At 40.0% G+C, this 18,974-nt stretch overlaps 1 protein-coding gene across 1 annotated transcript in view; it reads right to left on the bottom strand.

Moving 5' to 3' along the window:
* Window positions 1-4,277: 4,277 nt before the first annotated feature.
* LOC105807962 (ubiquitin-40S ribosomal protein S27a-1-like) overlaps window positions 4,278-18,974 on the bottom strand; it is a 90,478-nt gene continuing 75,781 nt past the window's right edge. The window contains 3 exon segments of the mRNA XM_012641533.1: window positions 4,278-4,313; window positions 4,461-4,853; window positions 8,616-8,709. Of these exon segments, the coding sequence (XP_012496987.1) occupies window positions 4,278-4,313; window positions 4,461-4,853; window positions 8,616-8,709 (523 nt within the window).

The raw sequence follows: 18,974 nt of genomic DNA, 5'->3' as shown, positions 1-18,974 counted from the left end.
TATAAACTCTTAAAGACGGACACCTCAATTTCAGACTTTATTCTGTTTATAGCCAAAAAATATTGGTATCAAATATTCTCACTATTTATAATCCCATTAATCCCCAAGACATTGAATCATGTACTGTTGTGAGCTGATTTTTTCCCTCTTTTTTGTCTTTTTTCCCTGTTAGTGCAGTAAGATCAGTATCTCAGCTTCTGAAAAATGTGTTTCAAGATCTACTTCATTTACGAAGATCATATGATAAACAGGAAGTATAAACAGTTTTTTATCAAAATCCTTTTATTTTTGCAGTGAACTTTTAATAAGTTCAATCCATTGCTTTCCATCCATCATGCTTTAAGGAATATGTTCTGCTTGATTTATGATGTGCAAGTTTATTACTTTCCTAAGTTATAATCAATACTTACAAGGTGCTGTGATTAATTAGGAAACATTTTATCATTTGATTTTCTATTTAGGAATCCTTAACTTATTTTTGCTGTGCATTTTAGAGACTATGGCTAGTATTTTGGGAGTTTTAAGTGTCTTTTGGTGTTTATTCATTTCTTTTCTACCTGATGCTCAGCCCTGCTCTATTGCCTTAAAAACATATCTTTAACTAGCAGCTCCTCTCACTATTCCAGCTGCTCATGACTGCATGGGGGCTTAGCACAGGGACTAATCAAACATTTATTGGCTCAGTTTGGTCAGAGAACAAATCTCACAGGTATCACAACACATAGAGTAGTTACGTAAAAAACATTTACACATACACACATATATTAAAATGTTTACTTTTTAAGCTAATCAATAAGCTTGTCTGGAAAATCCATAGGTTATTTTAATAAAATAAGGAAGTCAGTTTTCTTTGTCTCATACCTGGCATAATTTATGATCTGTCCAGGAAATTGAACAAAAACTTAAAAAAAATTTTTTTCAAGCAGAACTCACTTTGGAAAAGGGTAGAAAGGGGGAGTAGTTGAGTGATTCTTTACTTCAGGTCATGTATTTAAGCACCATGGGAATGGCAAGGATGGTGTTAGGATCACTTGACTGTATGAGAGTGATTTTTTATTCAGTTAGAAAACTGTCTGTAAGATATAGAGATCTCATTATGATATTATTTTTTTAGAATTGTCATTTCTTGTCTATGGCCATACCACCCTGAACACACCTGATCTCGTCTGATCTCGGAAGCTAAGCAGGGTTGGGCCTAGTTAGTATGTGGATGGGAGAATTGTCATTTCTTCGACATCGTCCTCTCTTTACCACTCAGGAAAAACGAGGATATTGGTGGCTGAGAAATATTTGGCTATTGCTGTATCTTTATTTTATGTCTTCTCCAGCTTTAACCCCTTTCTATCTGGAAAGATTATTTATATCAAAGAGATTGTAGAAGCATCACAGTATGTACTGGTGACGATTGTAACATTAAGCACTCTCCATACAGTGATGGTACATTTTATGCTGGGCAATTACCCTACGGTTTTTATGGATGCCTAAAGTGACCAGCTGGCTCTATTTTCTTGGGCAAGCAAATGGTCCATATAATAACAGTATGTAATATCTCCCCAGATAAGTAAATTGTCTATATCGTGAGGATTAGTTTTATTGGCCGTCTAAGCCATGAAGATGCAGAAGAGGCTACCACAATCAATACTATCTTAGCTTTAGCTGGCAATACTATCTGGACACAAGTTGGTTCCTCTTTATAGCCCAAAATGGATAGGTTGAGCACTCTGATTTTGCTAAGATCATTTTAGCACAGGCTTGATTACACAGAGGATGTGAAACTAACAGTGAATTGAGAAAACAGAGGAAAATAAAATTAAGGATCAGCTAAAGGGTCTTCGTTATGTAAGATAACTTATATGGCCATTTTTAGTCCCATAGATTTTTAAAACAGCTTTATTGAGGTATACTTTACGAACCATAAAATTCACTCATTTTCAGTGTATAATTCAATGATTTTCAGTCAATTTACAGTTGGGCAACCATAACAATCTAAGTTTTGAACATTTTCATTACTCTCCAAGGAAATGCCCATTTGCAGTCACTGAGTATGACTATGGGTTTTCATAGTCATCCTCAGGCAGCCATTAATCTACTATCTGGTTATGTAGATTTGCCTTTTATGAATTATTTACTTATTTATTTTGAGGTAGGGTCTCACTCTGTTGCCCAGGCTGGAGTGCAGTGGCATCATCATACCCCACTGCAACCTCCAACTCCTAGGCACAAATAAATCTCCTGCCTCAGCCTCCCAAGTAGCTAAGACTACAGGTGCACACCATCATGCCCAGCTAATTTTTTATTTTTTTGTAGGGATGGAGTCTTGCTATTGCCCAGCCTGGTCTCAAACTCTTGGCCTCAAGGGATCCTCCCACTTTGGACTCCCAGATTGCTAGGATTATAGGCACGAGCCACTGTGCCTGGCTCTATGAACATTTTATATAAATGCAATAATACGATATGTGATATTTTGTATTTTGATTCTTTCACTCAGCATATTTTGGGGATTCATCCATGTTGTAGCATTTGTTAATACTTAGGTCATTTTTATCATATTCCATTTTATAAATATATCACATTTTGTTTATCCATTCACCAGTTAATAGGTGTTTGGATCATTTCCACTTTTTGGCTGTTATGAATAATGCTTCAGTGAACATTTGTGTGCAAGCCATTATGTGGACATGTGTTTTCAGTTCTCTTGGTTAGATACCTAAGAGTAATTTTGCTATGTTATATGGTAAATTTATATTTAATGTTTTAAGAAATTTCCACACTATTTTCCAAAGAGGCTGCACTATATTATCTTCTTGCTAGCAGTGTGTGAGGCTTCTATAATAGTTTCTCTACACCCTCATCGACACTTGTTATTGCATGTCTTTTTGTTTATAGCTATTCTTGAATGTATGACATGGTATCTCATAGAGTGTAGTGGGTATTCATTCTCATCCATGCATCATTCAATTGCTCACCAGGTAATTGCTGAATATCTATTACGTACCAGCCCCTATACTAGGCACCCTGTACACAAAGAAGAATAAAATAACATTCTCAACACCAAGGAGTTTGTAGACTAGCAGTATAAAAGTACTGATGTGTTTCATTGTCTGCCTCACCCTGGAAGCTTTCTAGATAATATATCAACCTCCTCCCTTGTCCCCAGCCACTGTAGATTGAACTGGGGATGGACATCTGACTTTAAAGTGGCCACTGCATTGGTTGGCCACCTATCTATGACTTCTGAGATACTGTCCAAAGTCAGATGAGTGTGGCTGCTCAGATACTCAGGTTATCATTGAAGATGGACACTAAAGTAGACAAGTCTAAAGTAGACATGTTCTACTAAAGTAGACATGTTCTCTGGGATCTGAGGATATCATCGCTGGACTGTGCATAAGATGAGTAGTAGGCAGGGAAGCCAGACTGAGAGGATGATGAAGGAGTTGACTTCAAGATGCAGAAATGATAAAAGCCATATAGAGAAATCTTGGTTGTTCTGCTCACCATGCTCTGGTTTGCACAATGTTCCAGCTATTCATGTTTTCTTGCTGGATTCTGTGAGGTTGCTGTAGCATTACAACGAGCCTCATCTCCCATTTTCACTTGAGCTACTTTTAGCAGGTTTCTGCTGCTTATAATCAAATGAGCTTCGAGGAGAACAGTAGTAATGCTAGCTCATAATCATTTTGTGAACCTTCTCACTCTTAGGTCCTTGTAAATAAGGTTCCAACTTGGCTATTATTTATCACTTTTTTCTTTCTGACTGTGATCTGATAGCATTTAATTATTCATATTAGCAAAAGTAAGCAGTGAAATGTGTAAACCAAATCACAGGACCACCTTCTCCTCCTCTCAAATTTCATAGTTCACTTTGTAGTAGTCCATGTGATTAAAAAATAATTAGTAGTGTATCCTCAAGGCTTGACTATTATTTATTCAACAAACTTGTCAACTGCCTACACATTCCAGACACTGTCCATACTGCTGGCAAATAAGAGGAGGTCCCCGTAAGCCCCCAGAGCTTTCATTCCCATGGGTGGTGGCCTAGAGCCACATTGAGTAACATGGATTAAAAATGTTGTGGATAGATCACAAAATGGGTACAAGAGATGATATTATTGTGCCATATCAAGCACATGGTCTCGTTATTTCTCCTGTGAATGATGCTGCAGTGAAGATGGTCGCCTGAGAGCCGATGCACAGCCGATCTCTTCCTCAAGGCCAAATCATGGTAAAAATGAACAAAAGTAACTCACCCACAGCAACCGAATAAACAGAGGGACTTAACTGAAGGCAGTAAACTCCCAGAATGGTGGCCCCTGGGAAAGAAAAACCAAAAACAAAAACCAAATAAAACACCAAAAAAATTAAAAAATTAAAAAAAACCCTCCAAAATTCTAGAGCAGTGGTCCCCAACCTTTTTGGCACCAGGGACCGGTTTCATGGAAGACAATTTTTCCACAGACCGGGGTGGGGGAAGGGCGGAACTCAGGCAGCGATGTCACCCGGTTCCTAACAGGCCCAGACCCAGGGGTTGGGAACGCGTAGGTCACTCTGGCTTCGTTGTTCTCTTTGTCAAGCACGTTTGAAACGGCGCAGGGAAAGCAGAAGAACTGGACGTGATGGAGAAGGTCGCCTCCCTCTGGATTTGAGGAAACGACCGGAAGTCTGAGTGCGCCCACTTCCGGAGTGGGCCATGCCCTTTCGCCGCGTTCGGTAACGAGGAGCGCGCAGCGCCGTGCTTCTGATGGCGGCTCGCCTGACTCGGGTCGGGGAGGCCTGGACTGTTTCCGCCTCGCACCCTCAGGCCGTAGCCTTGACAGCTTTATCGTGGTGGCGAGGGGTAAGTCACACCAATGCTGGGATAATGGAAAAATTGCAAAGTTTCCATCAGGAGAAACACTAATACCGAGGGAAAACATAGGCAGGAGCCAATCTTTCAAGTCAGACGGTGCCCATGCCTCCTGGGTCACTCACCAGAGATAGGTTATGCCCTGCCTCTGTCCTGCGAAAATGTGGTTAAGAGCAGTAGGTTAGCACTCAGCAGTACTAACTCTAATCCCAGCTGGGTGATCTGGTTTGTGAAATAGGGCACATGAACATAACCATGAACCTTCAGATCCCTTAAGCTCTAAAAAAATTATATAGTGCAGCGATCCTGCCAACAACTCTGGCAAAGGTCACATTTACTTGCTGGTAAATTCTGCTGTGGGAAGGAAGGTTCTAGAGTCACCTCGGCACTAACTTCAGGACCTGATCACATCACAAGTCAAGGATGGAAATCTTGAACTTTTGAATTTGCTGACCTGTTTGAGACGAGGTGGGAGAAAAAGGCTTTTAATATATGATGCTCCTTAAACTTTGGTATGTTACTCAAAAAACCACCAGTGAATGGAATTACAGTCCTTGGGCAGTTTAGCAAGATTCTTTATAGCAAACTTGGCTCCTAGCAGCGGACTATCACTCTAAAAACGCTCTGGGAGCAATTACACACTCAGTAACCCCTTATTAAGTAGCAATTTTATCTAACCTTACTCGTTTCCTTCTGAGTGTGAGAATGAAGGGAGAAATGAATTAAAGCACATCAAGACGCTCCATATGCTCTTGGTGTGGATGGTACGGAGAGCAGCAGGGTGGCATAATGTATATGCAGCCACGCCATGCAGAAGTTGAGGGAGAGGGGATTTTGGTTAACACTTCCCACTCTCCCGCCACCCACTCTTCAAATCAGTCTGAATTCCCAGTGCTGTCAGAGAAAAGGGGAGGTGTGGGAGGGAAGTAACAGCTTCCTGGCGCCCACCCCATTTCTAGTGGCAAACGTGCATGTAGTGTTAATCCTGTTTCAGAGTTGGGGGTCTTAACTGGAGGCCAGAAACAGCTGAGAAACAGCACGAGACAGATTCCCTGGAGAAGGGGGTGATCAGCTATTTCTCTGTTCCTATTCATTTTAATTCTTTATGGTAAGATTTAAAAATTTTCCTGAACAGACCTAAATTAATTTATAACAGATTATACCTGTGTAATTGATGCTGAATCAAATGCATGCAGATGGGAGATAAAATGGGAAGTAGAAGATCCCAGAATAATATTTAAAATATTTTTACCGACATTTTTTTTCCTATATGATGATTCCAAATTACCTAATGAGAAATTTGTTTTCCTTTTTTTTTTACCATTCTGCTTTCTTTTTGTAAAATTTATTTATTTATTTTAAGAGACAGGGTCTCACTCTGTCACCCAGGCTGGAGTGCAGGGGCACAATCATAGCTCACTATAGCGTCAAACTCCTGACCTCAAGGGATCTTCCTGCCTCAGTCTTGCTAGTAGCTGGGATTACAGGTGTGAGCCACTGCACACTCTGCTTTCTTTATATCCCCTGTTCCTTTATTTTCTCTGGCCACTGAACAAATGAATAATGTCAATAAAGAATATCCTTAGGATCCCTCCCCCTCTCCCTTAATTCTAAATCTTTGCTATCATTTTCCCTGCCTTTAGTTCTGGAAGGTTTGTTATCAACAATCATGAGACATGATAAATGGCATTTTTTTCTTAATGGTATGTGGGTAAGAACTTGGCAAGGAAAAAACTAAATTTTTAATTTTTTGACTTTTTTTTCAGATCACTTGTTTTAAGAGTTGCGTAGGCTATCCAGTGTCATGGAACCAGACTCCCTGTCCCTCCTTGTCCCAGTACTACCACTTACTGGGTGAGTTTCTTAACCCCTCTCCTCCTGTTTCCACCTGTCCAAAACAGGGAAGATAATAGTCACTACCACCCAGGGTTATGTGGATGCAGAATAATTTACATGTGGAAGGCACTTGAGACCATACCTGGCACATAGTATACCCTGACTGAAAATTAACTACAAAGTTCATTTCTTCAACCAACTTTTCTCAAGGACCTGCTGGTACAAGGAATTGCTACAGACATGTTTAAAGATACAAAGATGTAAAACCTGCTTTTAAGAAACTTTTTTTAAAACTACAAAAATATCTTGGGAATATTTCCTCATTTTATCAAACATTATTTTCTAGAACAGGCTGCATGGTGTTATGTAATTCAGTCAATCTGTTGTTCAGTTAGATTGTTGGTTGTTCCCCTTTTATCTGTGGATGTAGCTGTTGTAAACATTGTAGGAATGGTCATTCATGATTGCAGGCTGTTCTGTCTTTTAAAAATATTTTCTGGCATGTTTTGATACATGTTGTCAAGATAGGGGTGAGTCCCTAATTTGATTTTTCGGTGGATACAAACTATTCCAAGATACCACCCATGATACCTTGTACTTTGTCTTGACTTTCTTTTCTTATAGACATCTGTTGTGGTTTTTTTTTTGTTGTTGTTATTTTTTAAAAAATTATAATAGAGACAGAGTCTCCTGCTTTCAAACTACTGACCTCAAGCTATCCTCCCACCTCGGCCTTCCGGAGTGTTAGGATGATAGACATGACCCACTGTGCCCGACCTATTGTGATCTCTTCTTTTTTGCCTTTTGTTGGAGTGTAGATGAAGGGAGTTAGGTGGTTATCAGGGCTACAGAGAATGAAATAACCTGTCTGGCACCAGTCCTTGATCCTGTTGCCATCTAAACCACCCAGATGCTATCATAGGCCTCACTCCAGATTCTGAGAACATTCTAGATTCTCTAGTTGTGAGAAATACTATCACCAAAGCTTCACAACTCAGTATCATCATGTTACTTTTTCATCTTCATGTCTCACTTCTTGTTTTTTTCCCATGACCTCGTCACCTGATTTGAATAGCAAGTTCCCTGCTTTTGCCACCTGTTTGTGAGTCCCTGCTTTGGGTCTCAGTTTGGCAACTCTGCTTCAGTGGGGGTTTTGTCTTGCCCCCCAGGCTTCGTAGGGCCCGGTCCTCCACTATCTCCTTGCCCAATTATCTAGATTCTACTCCTGCTCTTGGGTTTACCTTAATTGCTTATTTTACACTGTGGGGTCAGGGTCATCTCAGGCCCATCTAATATGAAATGAGAAAAATGAAAATAGCCAACTCACTTCTTATCCTCTTCTTCTGGTTATCTATTGGTGTGTAACAAATCACCCTGAAACTTAGAGACTTAAAACAACAGTAATTATTTTATCTTTCATAGTTTCTGTGACTTTGGGAAGGGCTTAGCTAGGAAGTTCTGGATTGGAGTCTCATAAACTTGCAGTCAAAAGATGGCTGGATCTGGAGCAGCCAGGGGCTAACCATGCATTTCTTTCTCTTTTTTGTAGTCTCAGGTATTCTCCATGTAGTCTCTGCATGGGTTGGGCTTCCTCACAACATGGTACCCTCAAGGCAGTGGGAGTGCTTACATATCTCAGGGCCTCTTCTTGAGTGTTCTGGTGAAAAGGGCAGAAATGTAACTTTATGACTTAACCTTGCAGGTAGGGTTGTCTGCCGTACTTTATTGGTTGAAATGGTTGCAAAAGCTAGCCTGTATTTGAAGAGGAGAGACTTAGATTCCATCTCTTGGTGGAGGATGTGGCCATCTTTGGAAAATACAATCTGTAACACCTCTCTACTAGATGCTTTTCTCCAGTTTCCCTCCAACATAATACATTAAGGTCTTTGGAAAAGTAGATAGACAATACACACTCCTCCCTTTGTCTTCTTACCTGGGGAAGGAATGCCTGTTCATCTGTAAAACCAAATGCCTCTCCATCCTCTGTGAGGCCTTCCTCAACTCTCCATAGTGTTTCTTGTTCTGAACTATAAAATAACAAAATGCTGGAATAGTGCCTTGTATTTTACAAATTACAGTGCTGACTATTTCACTTTGTATCTTTATCCATACTGTATTAGTGTGTGTTTCCCCTGCCTATGAGGGGGAATCACGTATAACAGACTTGATGTTCCTTCTCACTCCTACCGCCACCCTAGCATTGAGATCCAAATTAGTTCCCATGAATATTTGTTGAATGAATGAATGGAAGCAAATAAAAGACAAACCAAATGAATAGGGAATTATGCTGAAAAACACCACAATTAACCAATCAAACTTGGCTTTTAAATGCCTGTCTTTAAGATTGTTGTAGGCTTCAGATGTGCTTTTTTGTGGGTGGTGGCCTAGTCACAAAATTGCAACTCTCCTCCAAGATAGGCACTCACCAGAGATACCTGTTATTTACCCTGAGTGTCCCTTGGCCTGTGCTGCCTTCTATGCTCAGCAGACCAGTTAAAAGCAGAGTTTCTGACAGACTAAAGTGTAAATTAAAGGGCTGGGATACATCATTAGACATATGGCCCCCTAGAAATTGAGATTTTCTTGTAGTAGGTGGAATTTGTAACACTCTGGCCTCTAGGACCATATGGTTGTATTTAGAAATGCCAGCAGAAATAAATACTTGACTTTTTATGCAAGATTCTTTTTTGCTTATCCTCCCCCACAGCCACAGAGAAGTTTCCTGCTACAAAATCTAAAAGCACAACATTAATAATTGATTTAGGCTGGGTGTGGTGGCTCATGCCTGTAATCTCAGTACTTTGGGAGGCTGAGGTGGGAGAATCGCTTGAGGTCAGGAGTTTGAGACCAGTTTGAGCAGTATAGTGAGACCCTGTATCTATAAAAAATAGAAAAATTAGCCAAGCCTGGTGATGTGCTCCTGTAGGCCCAGCTGCTCAGGTCACTGAGGCAAGAGGATTGCTCGAGTCCAGGAGTTCGAGGTTGCAGTGAGCTACAATGACGTCACTGCACTCTACCCGGGACAACAAAGCGAGACTCTGTCTCAAAAAAAATAATTAATTAAAAAAAGATATAAATAAAAAGAGAGGTATACTCTTTCATGGATTGAAAGGCAGTATTATTATAGTGCCAATTCTCCTGAAATTAATCTATAGATCACATGCAGTCTCAGCCGAAATCCCAACAGGCTGTTTTGTTTAATAGCCTAACATACTTTGAAAATGAGGAACAGAATTGGAGAACTAACAATACCTGATTTCAAGAATTATTATAAAGCTACAATAGTCAAAATAGTATAGTATTAGTGCCAAGATAGACAAGTAGATCAATGACATAGAATAGAGATTTCAGAAATAGACCTACACATATTTGTATATAGATTTTTTGACAAAGACAATTCAAAGGATATTTTTTCCAACAAATGGTGCTGGAACAATTGTATATTCATAGGCAGCAAAATGAACGCTAATCCGCAACTCATGTCATACATAATACTTAGCTCAAAATGAACCATAGAACTAGATATAAAACCCAAAATTATAAAACTTAAATAAGAAAACATTAGAAAATCTTTGTGACCTTGAGTTAGACAAAATTATCTTAAATATAACACCAAAAGCATAATCCATAATAAAATTGATAAATTGTACTTCATTAAAACTAAAAACATCTGTTCTTTAAAAGATACTGGTATGAGAATGAAAAGATAAGCCACAGGCTGGAAGAAAATATTTGCAAATCACATATTCAAGAAAGAATTTACATCTAAAATATATAAAGAATTCTCAAAATATATTAATAAGAAAATAAACAACCCAGTATAAAAATGAGCAAAAGATTTGAACAGATATTTCACCAAAGAAGATGTATGGAAGGCAGATAAGCATGTGAAAAAAATGCTCAACATCATTATTCATTAGGGAAAGGCAAATTAAAACCAAGAGTAAATACCATCACAGATCTTAACATGGCTAAAGCTAAAAACTTGACATACCGAGTGTTGGTGGGGATCTGGAACTGGATCTCACACAACTGCTGGTGGGTATGTAAAATGGTATGACTGCTTTGGAACACAGTTTGGCAAGTTTCTTAAAAATTTAAATGTGTGCTTACTAAGTGATCCAGCCACTCCACTTCTAAGTATTTACCCAACTGGAATGAAAGCATATGTCCATATAGAGATTATATACAAATATTCATAGTGCCTCATTCATAATAACCCCAAACTGAAAACAATCCAAATAGTCATTACCAGATAGATAGATGAACAAATTGTGTATGTGCGTACACCATATATATGTGTATATAGGTAGAGTACAGTATATACTACTTAGCTGTAGAAAGTAATGGACTACAATATACACAATATTGTAGATAAATCTCAAAATCAATATGCTGAATAAAAGAAGGCAGTAAAATGGAATGCATATTATATGATTCCTTTTATAAAAAATCCTAGAAAATGCAACCTGATCTCTAGTGACAGACAGCAGATCAGCAGTTGCCTGGGACAGGGTGTGGGAGTGGGGAGGGACAGAGGAGTGGATTAAAAAGGGTTCAGGAAATTTTGTGGGTGACAGAGATGTTCACTCTTTTGATTGAGATGATGGATTCACAGGTGTATGCATAAGTCCAAACTTATCAAACTATGAATTTTAAATGTCAAGTATACCTCAATAAAGGTGTGAAAGAAAGAGATAAAGAAAAAAAAAAGAAAAGAAAGAAAAAGAATCAAAGAAAGAAACCCAAGAGAAGCAGAGACCAAGAACACCTTGGTCATGCAATAGTGAACTCTAGATGAGCAACTCCCGTTGAGGAGGCCACAGGATGACCAGATGGCTGGATCCTCCTTGGCTCCCAAATGAGCCACAGTTCAGTCCTGGTGAATACTGACAGTCAGGTTGACTGTTCTTTCTCTGAGATTCCCATTTCCCTAACTGCCATATGTGACCCTACAGCCTTCTCAGATTACTAGAAATAGCTTCTGTGTAGCCCAAAGAGACGGACTGTTAAGCCAGGTGTTCAGTCTGCCGTACCACTTTCACATGAACATATCTTTCACAGGCTTGTTTGCCACATAAACTTAAATTGAGTTTTTATTTAGTTTTTCTTTTTTTTTTTGAGACAGGGTCTTCCTCAGTCACCCAGGCTGGAGTGCAGTGACATTGTCATTGCAGCCTAAAACTCCTGGGCTCAAAAGATCCTCCTGCCTCAGCCTGCTGAGTAGCTGAAACTACAGGCACACACCACCACGTCCGGCTAACTTTTCCATTTTTTTTTAGAGAGGGAAGTCTGGCTATGTTGCTCAGCCTGTTCTCAAACTTCTGGCCTCAAACGATCCACCCATTTCAACCTCCCAAAGTGCCAGGATTACAGGTGCGAGCTGCCGCACCTGTCCAGTTTAGTTTTTATTTCAGCCCTTTCTCCTCAATTGAGCTGTATTTTTGTCTTTCTAGCTTGTCTGTCAAGTGTCTAGACTGGGCTATTTGTGACTCCTTACTCTGAGCTTGCAGGCGAACCTGTAGACTTGGAGAGAGAAAGGAGAGAGAGAAAGAGAGAGAGAAAAAGGGAGCATCTGAGTGCTCTGACTTCCTTTGGATGGATGTGCAGACGTCAAAGCTGGTTGATCTCTTACCCACGTTTACTTGCTGTGGTATAAGACTAAGAGCTATTGGAGGGAATGGGCTGTGTTTTATTTATCTTTGTGCTTAGCACAGTAACTACCATAGATAGTTGCTCAGTAAATGTTTCTTGAGTGGATATTTGAAAGCAGGAGAGAAATTGCATCATGTTAAGCCATAGGAAAAGTTTCCAGCCAGACTCTCTCTAGCCAGTCCCTTTCTACAATGGGCAAAAATTATTTCCATATAATCCATGTGAATTAGTCACAATTCTTTCAGTTGCAAGTTATTTCATTTAGTCATTCCACAAATATTTTCTGAGCACCTTCTCTGTTCCAGGCACTATTCAAGGTATAGGTGTGAGCAAATAGACAAAAAACTCTGCCTTTATGGCATTTACATTTTAGTTGGGGAGATAGAAAATAAATAAGGTAAATATGTAAAATATATTAATATAATGTTTTAGATGGTATAAGTGCTTTGGAAAAAATAAGTGAGGGAAGGGGCTTAGGGAGTATCAGGATGAGTTAGGGGTTATAGTTTTATATAGGATGAACAAGAAAAGCTCTATAGAGAATTTGAAGGGCTTGCTTCCAACTTGACCTGTTTAAAATACGAAGGGAATTTATTAGCTCACAGTGTACAGGGTCCCCCCAGCACAGCTGGATGAAGGCTGAATTTCAAATTTTCTGAAATCTATCTCTTCATCTCTTGGCTTTGTTTTCTTTTCCTTGGCTTCAGCCTCTGGGTGGTTCTCTCCCAGTGACAAGATGGCTGCTGGATTTACAGGTGCTCAGCTGAGAAGCCCTAGGGAAAAAGAGAGATCATCTCCATTGGTTCCAACAAATATCCTGATGTTGAGTCCTGTTGGTCTGGCTTGCATCACACAGAACTGGGAATATGCTAATTATCCGGGGTCAGCCAGGTGTCAGCCTCTGGGGGAGAGCTGGGGAAGTGGGGTTTGCTGGCCCAAACCATAGGGATTAAAGGTGGGGGAGGTCCCCGAAAGGAAACATGTTCTTATCAGCAAAGGGAGGCTGCTGACTCAGGCTCACCATCCATCTGCCATGCCTGAAGGGAAAGAACAGCCATAGGTCAGAGCCACAAGTGGAGTTCCGGCTCAGTGCAAAACTCTGCTCTACTGGACGTTAGCTTGGGAATGCCTGCGGATGACCCTTCCTCACGTGCAAGCATGCCATGCTAAGAATGCTTAATCCTCAGGACCTCAGAGGAATTCATTTCCAGGCGATGCTGTTTAAATGAGAACTTAGGTGTATCTGAGGGAAGGAATGTGTGTTATATTTGGAGAGGATTGATGTCAGGGACAGGCTGTTTACAATGAATTCCCTAATGAATCGCCACCGGGATGATTCCCAGATTGAAAATGACTAGTGTACAGGTAAGGATGCGAGGTGAGAGGGCTGAAGTTCCATAATCCTTGTATGTTTCTAGTCCCAAGAGGCAGGAAGGCACAGTGGTTAAAGGGGATGAATTTGAGTCGGAGAGATCAGGGTTAAAAGTGCAGCCCTTGCACTTGTCTAGATTTTGGTTTACCTCCCTGCCTCTGCTTTCTCATCTATGAGATGAGATGATCTTAACATCTGCATCATGTGGTTCTTGAATTGATACATGTAGAGTCAAATCTAAAGTCTTAGTAGTTAATATCATTATGATCATCACTGTGTATGACCCAACAAATAGTTCCATCAGGAATTAGCCACCTGGTACAATTTGGGGACAGTAGAAGGCATGTACTCAAAAACATTTTTGCCACACCTGTTTTGGGATCTGAAGTTTCCGTGTCCTGTCACACCTTTGGTTTAAGGAAGAGCTTGTTTAATTATATTCTAGGAAATTTTAAAGGTTCCAAGGTTGTACTTCAAGGACCAATAAGGAAGGGAATGAGTGGGGGATCAAATAGTCCTTGGACCCCTCACCTGCTACTTACAACAAAGAAGTTTTACCTTTATTTGTTTTACGTACTGACTTTCACATAAGAATTTCTTTGACTAAGAGTTCTGTGGCTGAAGAAAAAAGTTGGGAAACTGCTGCATCAAGGCATCAAAGCCTCTATTAAAGCATCATGATGTCTTGTCCTGTGATCTTAACTAAAAAAAGAAAAAGAAAAAAAAAGAAAAGACAACACCATAATGTCATCTGGAAAGGCACTGGGTTGCTTTGCTTGAAGGAAAAAAACCACAGGAGAGATGTTGCTGACTTCCCTTGTGTATCTGAAGGGTCACCACGTGGGTCCAGAGAATCAACAAGAGGCAGATTTTATGATAGATTGTATTATGATAGCTTGTTGGACAGGAGGAGAAAGACGTTTCTAGCAATTCGAGCTCTTCCAGCTATTCATTTTTGGGGCAGTGATACTGCTGTCCCTGGAGATGTCCCTGTGAAGGCTTTAGGCTGTCAAAGACAGTACCAAGGGGATTCCATCAAGAGCAGCATGATGGACTGTGACTGCCAAGATTACATCCAATCTCTAAAATTCTGTGATCCTGAATAACACAGCAAGCTATTAATATGTTATACCCCAATGAATGTCTTGGTGAAGTTTTATCACCTACATTAGATTCTAAGAGTATGCTTTAAAAGAATGTGCCATAGGGCAGTTTCATTTTGAACTAATTTGAGATTTACAGAAAAGTTTTGAAAATAGTGCTTTTTCATTACCCCTCACCCAGCTTCCCCTGATGTTAACATCTTACATAACCATAATGCAATGATCGAAACCAGGAAATTAACACTGGTAGGATACTATTAGCTAGATTAAGGACCTTTGAATTTCATCAGTTTTTCCACTAAAGTCTTTTCTCCAATGATGAGAAACCTGATTCTCATTATCTATAATATGTTTAGTTATTTAATCACTGCTAGTAGAAATGATATAAGGTAGTTTAAGATTTATTAACCCATACCCTTGTGAGAAGCTCATTTCATGATTATATTACACCCCTTTTATCCAGAATTGCAGAATTTTAGAGTTTGGGTGTAATCTCAGCAGTCGGTCCATCCTTTTCCAGTTGAAGGGCTCTCTTTGCTATTGTTCCTAACAGCCTGTCTTGGGGGAGGGAACTACCTAAAGGGGAACTCTTTGACATGGTTTTTCCTTCAGAATGATATTGTCATTCATTCCATAGATGTACTTGGCACCTTTCTATAGGTGCGTGTCAGACACTAGAAATATAGAAATAATAATATAACTCTTGCCTTCTAGAAACTTGTAGTCCAGTAAGAGACAGAGGAGTAAATGGACAACTATAATGGAGTGGAATATGGGCTAGGGAAGAGAAAGTGAATAATAACACTACATGGGATAAGTGTGATGATAGGGACAAACGCTATGAATGCAGAGACAGGGTAACTCAGCCATCCTGGACTATCAGAAAGACTTTCTGGAGAAGATGGGGAGTAAGCCCAATCCAGAGGGAGTGGATCCTTAGCCTCAATTCCTCCAGCATCTCCTCCAAACCCTCCCACCCCCAGGAGTCTAATTCTGAAAGTGACCAGAGGATCTATGTATGTATTCAATGAGGTATTGAATCATGTTTGTGAGGTTCTTTACTAATGTGTTTTTTTGTGTTATTTCATTGTCTCTTCATCAGAGCCATGGTAGATATATAGAGTAAATGATGTTTTGGCTGCTGGGTGGAGAAAAACTGTAAGAGGATAAGAATAGAAGTTGTGGTTCAGGCCAGAGATACTGTGTCTCAGCTCCCTCATCTGTCAAATAGGGAGCAATAATACCTATCTCATAGGATAACTATGAGAATTAGAATTAATATTAGAAAGTGAGGTCCTGCAGTGAGACTATGGCTGCCACTCTCAATACTGGCATCTGTCAGGGTCCCAGCAGGAAACAGATGGTACACTCAAATTACAATAATTCAAAAAGGGTTTAAAGAAGGGATTGTTTCCATAGCTCTTGGCAGGGTGTAGCACCCCAGGTCTTGTAACAGAGGGAGTCCTTACCATCTCTAGGCCTGATGAGACATGCAGTGGGAGCAGTTTTCAGAGCCAGAAAGGGAAGTTCAATTAGAGAGAGAAGCCACAAAAAGAGTTGTGGTGGTTGCTTAAGGATGCAGCTAACCTAAAGGGACCCCTTCCTCACTCCTTCTGCTCCCATTGTCACCCACCCACCAAACCCAAACAGGAACTACTGCTTTTGTCCACTCAGGTCAGCCTCTTGGGACAGAAAGCAGAGTTTCTAGAGTGGCTCTGGCAGGGCCAGTGGAAGGTATTTGGCTCAAACCATGAGTTGAGTGGAGAAAGTCTCAGAGATGGGTAATTGGCTGGGAAGATACCCGCAACAGGGTCCACTACACTTCCCCAGCTTGCCTCCCATTGCCCTGGCTCCTGGCCTGTCTTTTAACTTGAAGTTTCAATGGACATTTGTTGTTTTCCCTGACAGCCTCCATTCTCCTTTGTTCTAGCAACAATACTTGCTTTCCTCGTAGAGATCCGTCCCTTCCCTGCTCTCTCAATCTGTTTGCTTCCAGTGGGCCCCTGTCCTCCAAGGATGTGATCCAGGTCCAATCAGGATGCCCTATTCTCCTGGCCATTGTGGTTGGTCCACAATTGAGTGCATGGCTCAATTAGAAGTTGTGCAACACAGAGAGTGAGTCTCTTGCTAAAAATCTGGGGAGAGAGGCAGAAGAAGCTGCTGCTTCCATTTTACCATCAGGAGGGACAGCTTTGAGCCTGAAAGTGAAACCAACCTAGGAGAAAACAGACCAGAGAGCACTGAATCTAGCTGTGCCTGAAGGTTGCTCCACCACTGAATTTTGCAGTTAAGCAAGCCGAAAAATTTTATTTTCAGTTACATTGTGTTGTGTTGGATTTTCTGTTATACCAAAAAGAGTCCCAACGTAGACAGTGACCCTGCACATTGTTTTTTTGTTCTGTTTTTTTAATGCAAATCTGAGTTTAAAAATAAATATAAGGCAGCGAGTGTTATAGTTATTAGAGGCTGTTTCCCATATCCCGTACTGTACTATACTGCACCCCTTGAGAGAACAGTGTTAGTGATATTCTAGCATAACATAAAGGCAATTAACGTGGTAATCAGCTGTAAATGTAATAATAGGGTAGTTGAGATTTGTGTTTTAAACACATTCTTGCACAATTACTTCCCCATTAAATTCATACAGAAAGCCGAGGTTGGAAATCAAGATTGATATCACATATCTGCTAAGTGGCTGTCTGGGTAGAAAATGAAAATCGTGCTAAAAGTTAAAATCCACTGTTTGACTAATTGACAAAATAGTAAAATTCCAATTGATCTAATTTCCAGTGGCTGGTGCTGTTAAAACTTTTCTTAACGAAAACTGTGATTTGGGAATTATGGAGTTCTCTCTCAATCATTGATCAGCTCTTCTTCCTTAATGCCTCTATTTCAACATAATTCTAAATTTCAGTTAATTGAATTTTAGAATGCAAGGATGATTTTAAAGAACATGACTTTAAAATTAAGAATTTTAAAAGTCAGCTCTTAACCTTGCTTTTACTTAGGAAATTTAGAACCTATTTTCTCCCAAGATATAATAGTTTTTTCTTTGGGGTAAGGGCTTTATTGAGATGTAATTCACATGCTATAAAATTCACCCTTACAAAGTGTTCAATTCATTGGTTTTCAGTATATTAACAAAGCTGTGTAGCCATCACCACGGTCTAATTCTGGAATTTTTTCACCTTCTCTGCTGTTTCTCTCTCACTCCAGCACCTGGCAACCACTAATCTCTATGGATTTGCCTCTTTGGACATTTCATATGAATGGAATCACACAATAGGTGATCTTTTGCAGCTGGCATCTTTCACTTAACATAGTGTTTTCAAGGTTCACGTATTTGGTAAAACAGGACATCTTTTGCCTGAGCTTGAAAAGAATGATGAGGACCTTGGCATAGGTAGGATGTTAAACTCTCCCTGCATGCCTTCTGACCTGCTTTACCAATCACTTCATAACATTGCCAGAATGGTTTCTTAAACCCTACATCAGTGGACAGCCCTTCCATCCACACTAGAATGACCCCCAGGCCCTGGCCTACCTCCCAGTTCCATCAGCTCCCATCTTTTCTTCTTTAGTTCCCAGACATGCTCCCTCCAGACAGGAATCTGCTTGTACTGTCCCTGCTACCTGCAGCTGCTCTTCTGTCTCTTTTAGTCACTTCCTTAGATTCCTTCTTCAGATCTCAATTCCAGTGTCACTTTCCCAATTCTAGGTCATCTTCCTTAATCACTTTTTTGCACAGCATTTATTCAACTTGTAATTATACCCCCATCATCGTGACTGTTTCATTCATTTTATACCCCCCGCCCCCAACTAGACCATATACTTTCAAAGAATAGAGATCATGTCTGTGTGGCTCATGTAAAGAAATACATCATTCCCAGTACATGGGAGGTGCTCCCTTTGCCTCAAAGAATTTCTAAAATATTTTAGTGTAGTTTTCATGTTCTGTGTGTTTATTAATAGTGGAATACTTTGAATATTGGAAACTCTGTCAACCAGAATATTGGATTGGCCTTTGTCTGACCAGGCTGTGTAATAGAGTTCACTGTTCTTTGTTTAATGTTGACCACACTGATCAATATTAGTGGGTTAGAATCATGCAGAGAGCAAAGGAAATGGGGAGTTAACTTAAAAACTTCCCAAATTTTAGATT

Source organism: Propithecus coquereli, unplaced genomic scaffold (genome assembly GCF_000956105.1).
Source record: "Propithecus coquereli isolate 6110/MARCELLA unplaced genomic scaffold, Pcoq_1.0 Scaffold1, whole genome shotgun sequence".
Classification (NCBI taxonomy): domain Eukaryota; kingdom Metazoa; phylum Chordata; class Mammalia; order Primates; family Indriidae; genus Propithecus; species Propithecus coquereli.
The sequence above is the reverse complement of the archived record's forward strand: the minus strand, read 5'-3'. Positions and strand labels throughout refer to the sequence as shown.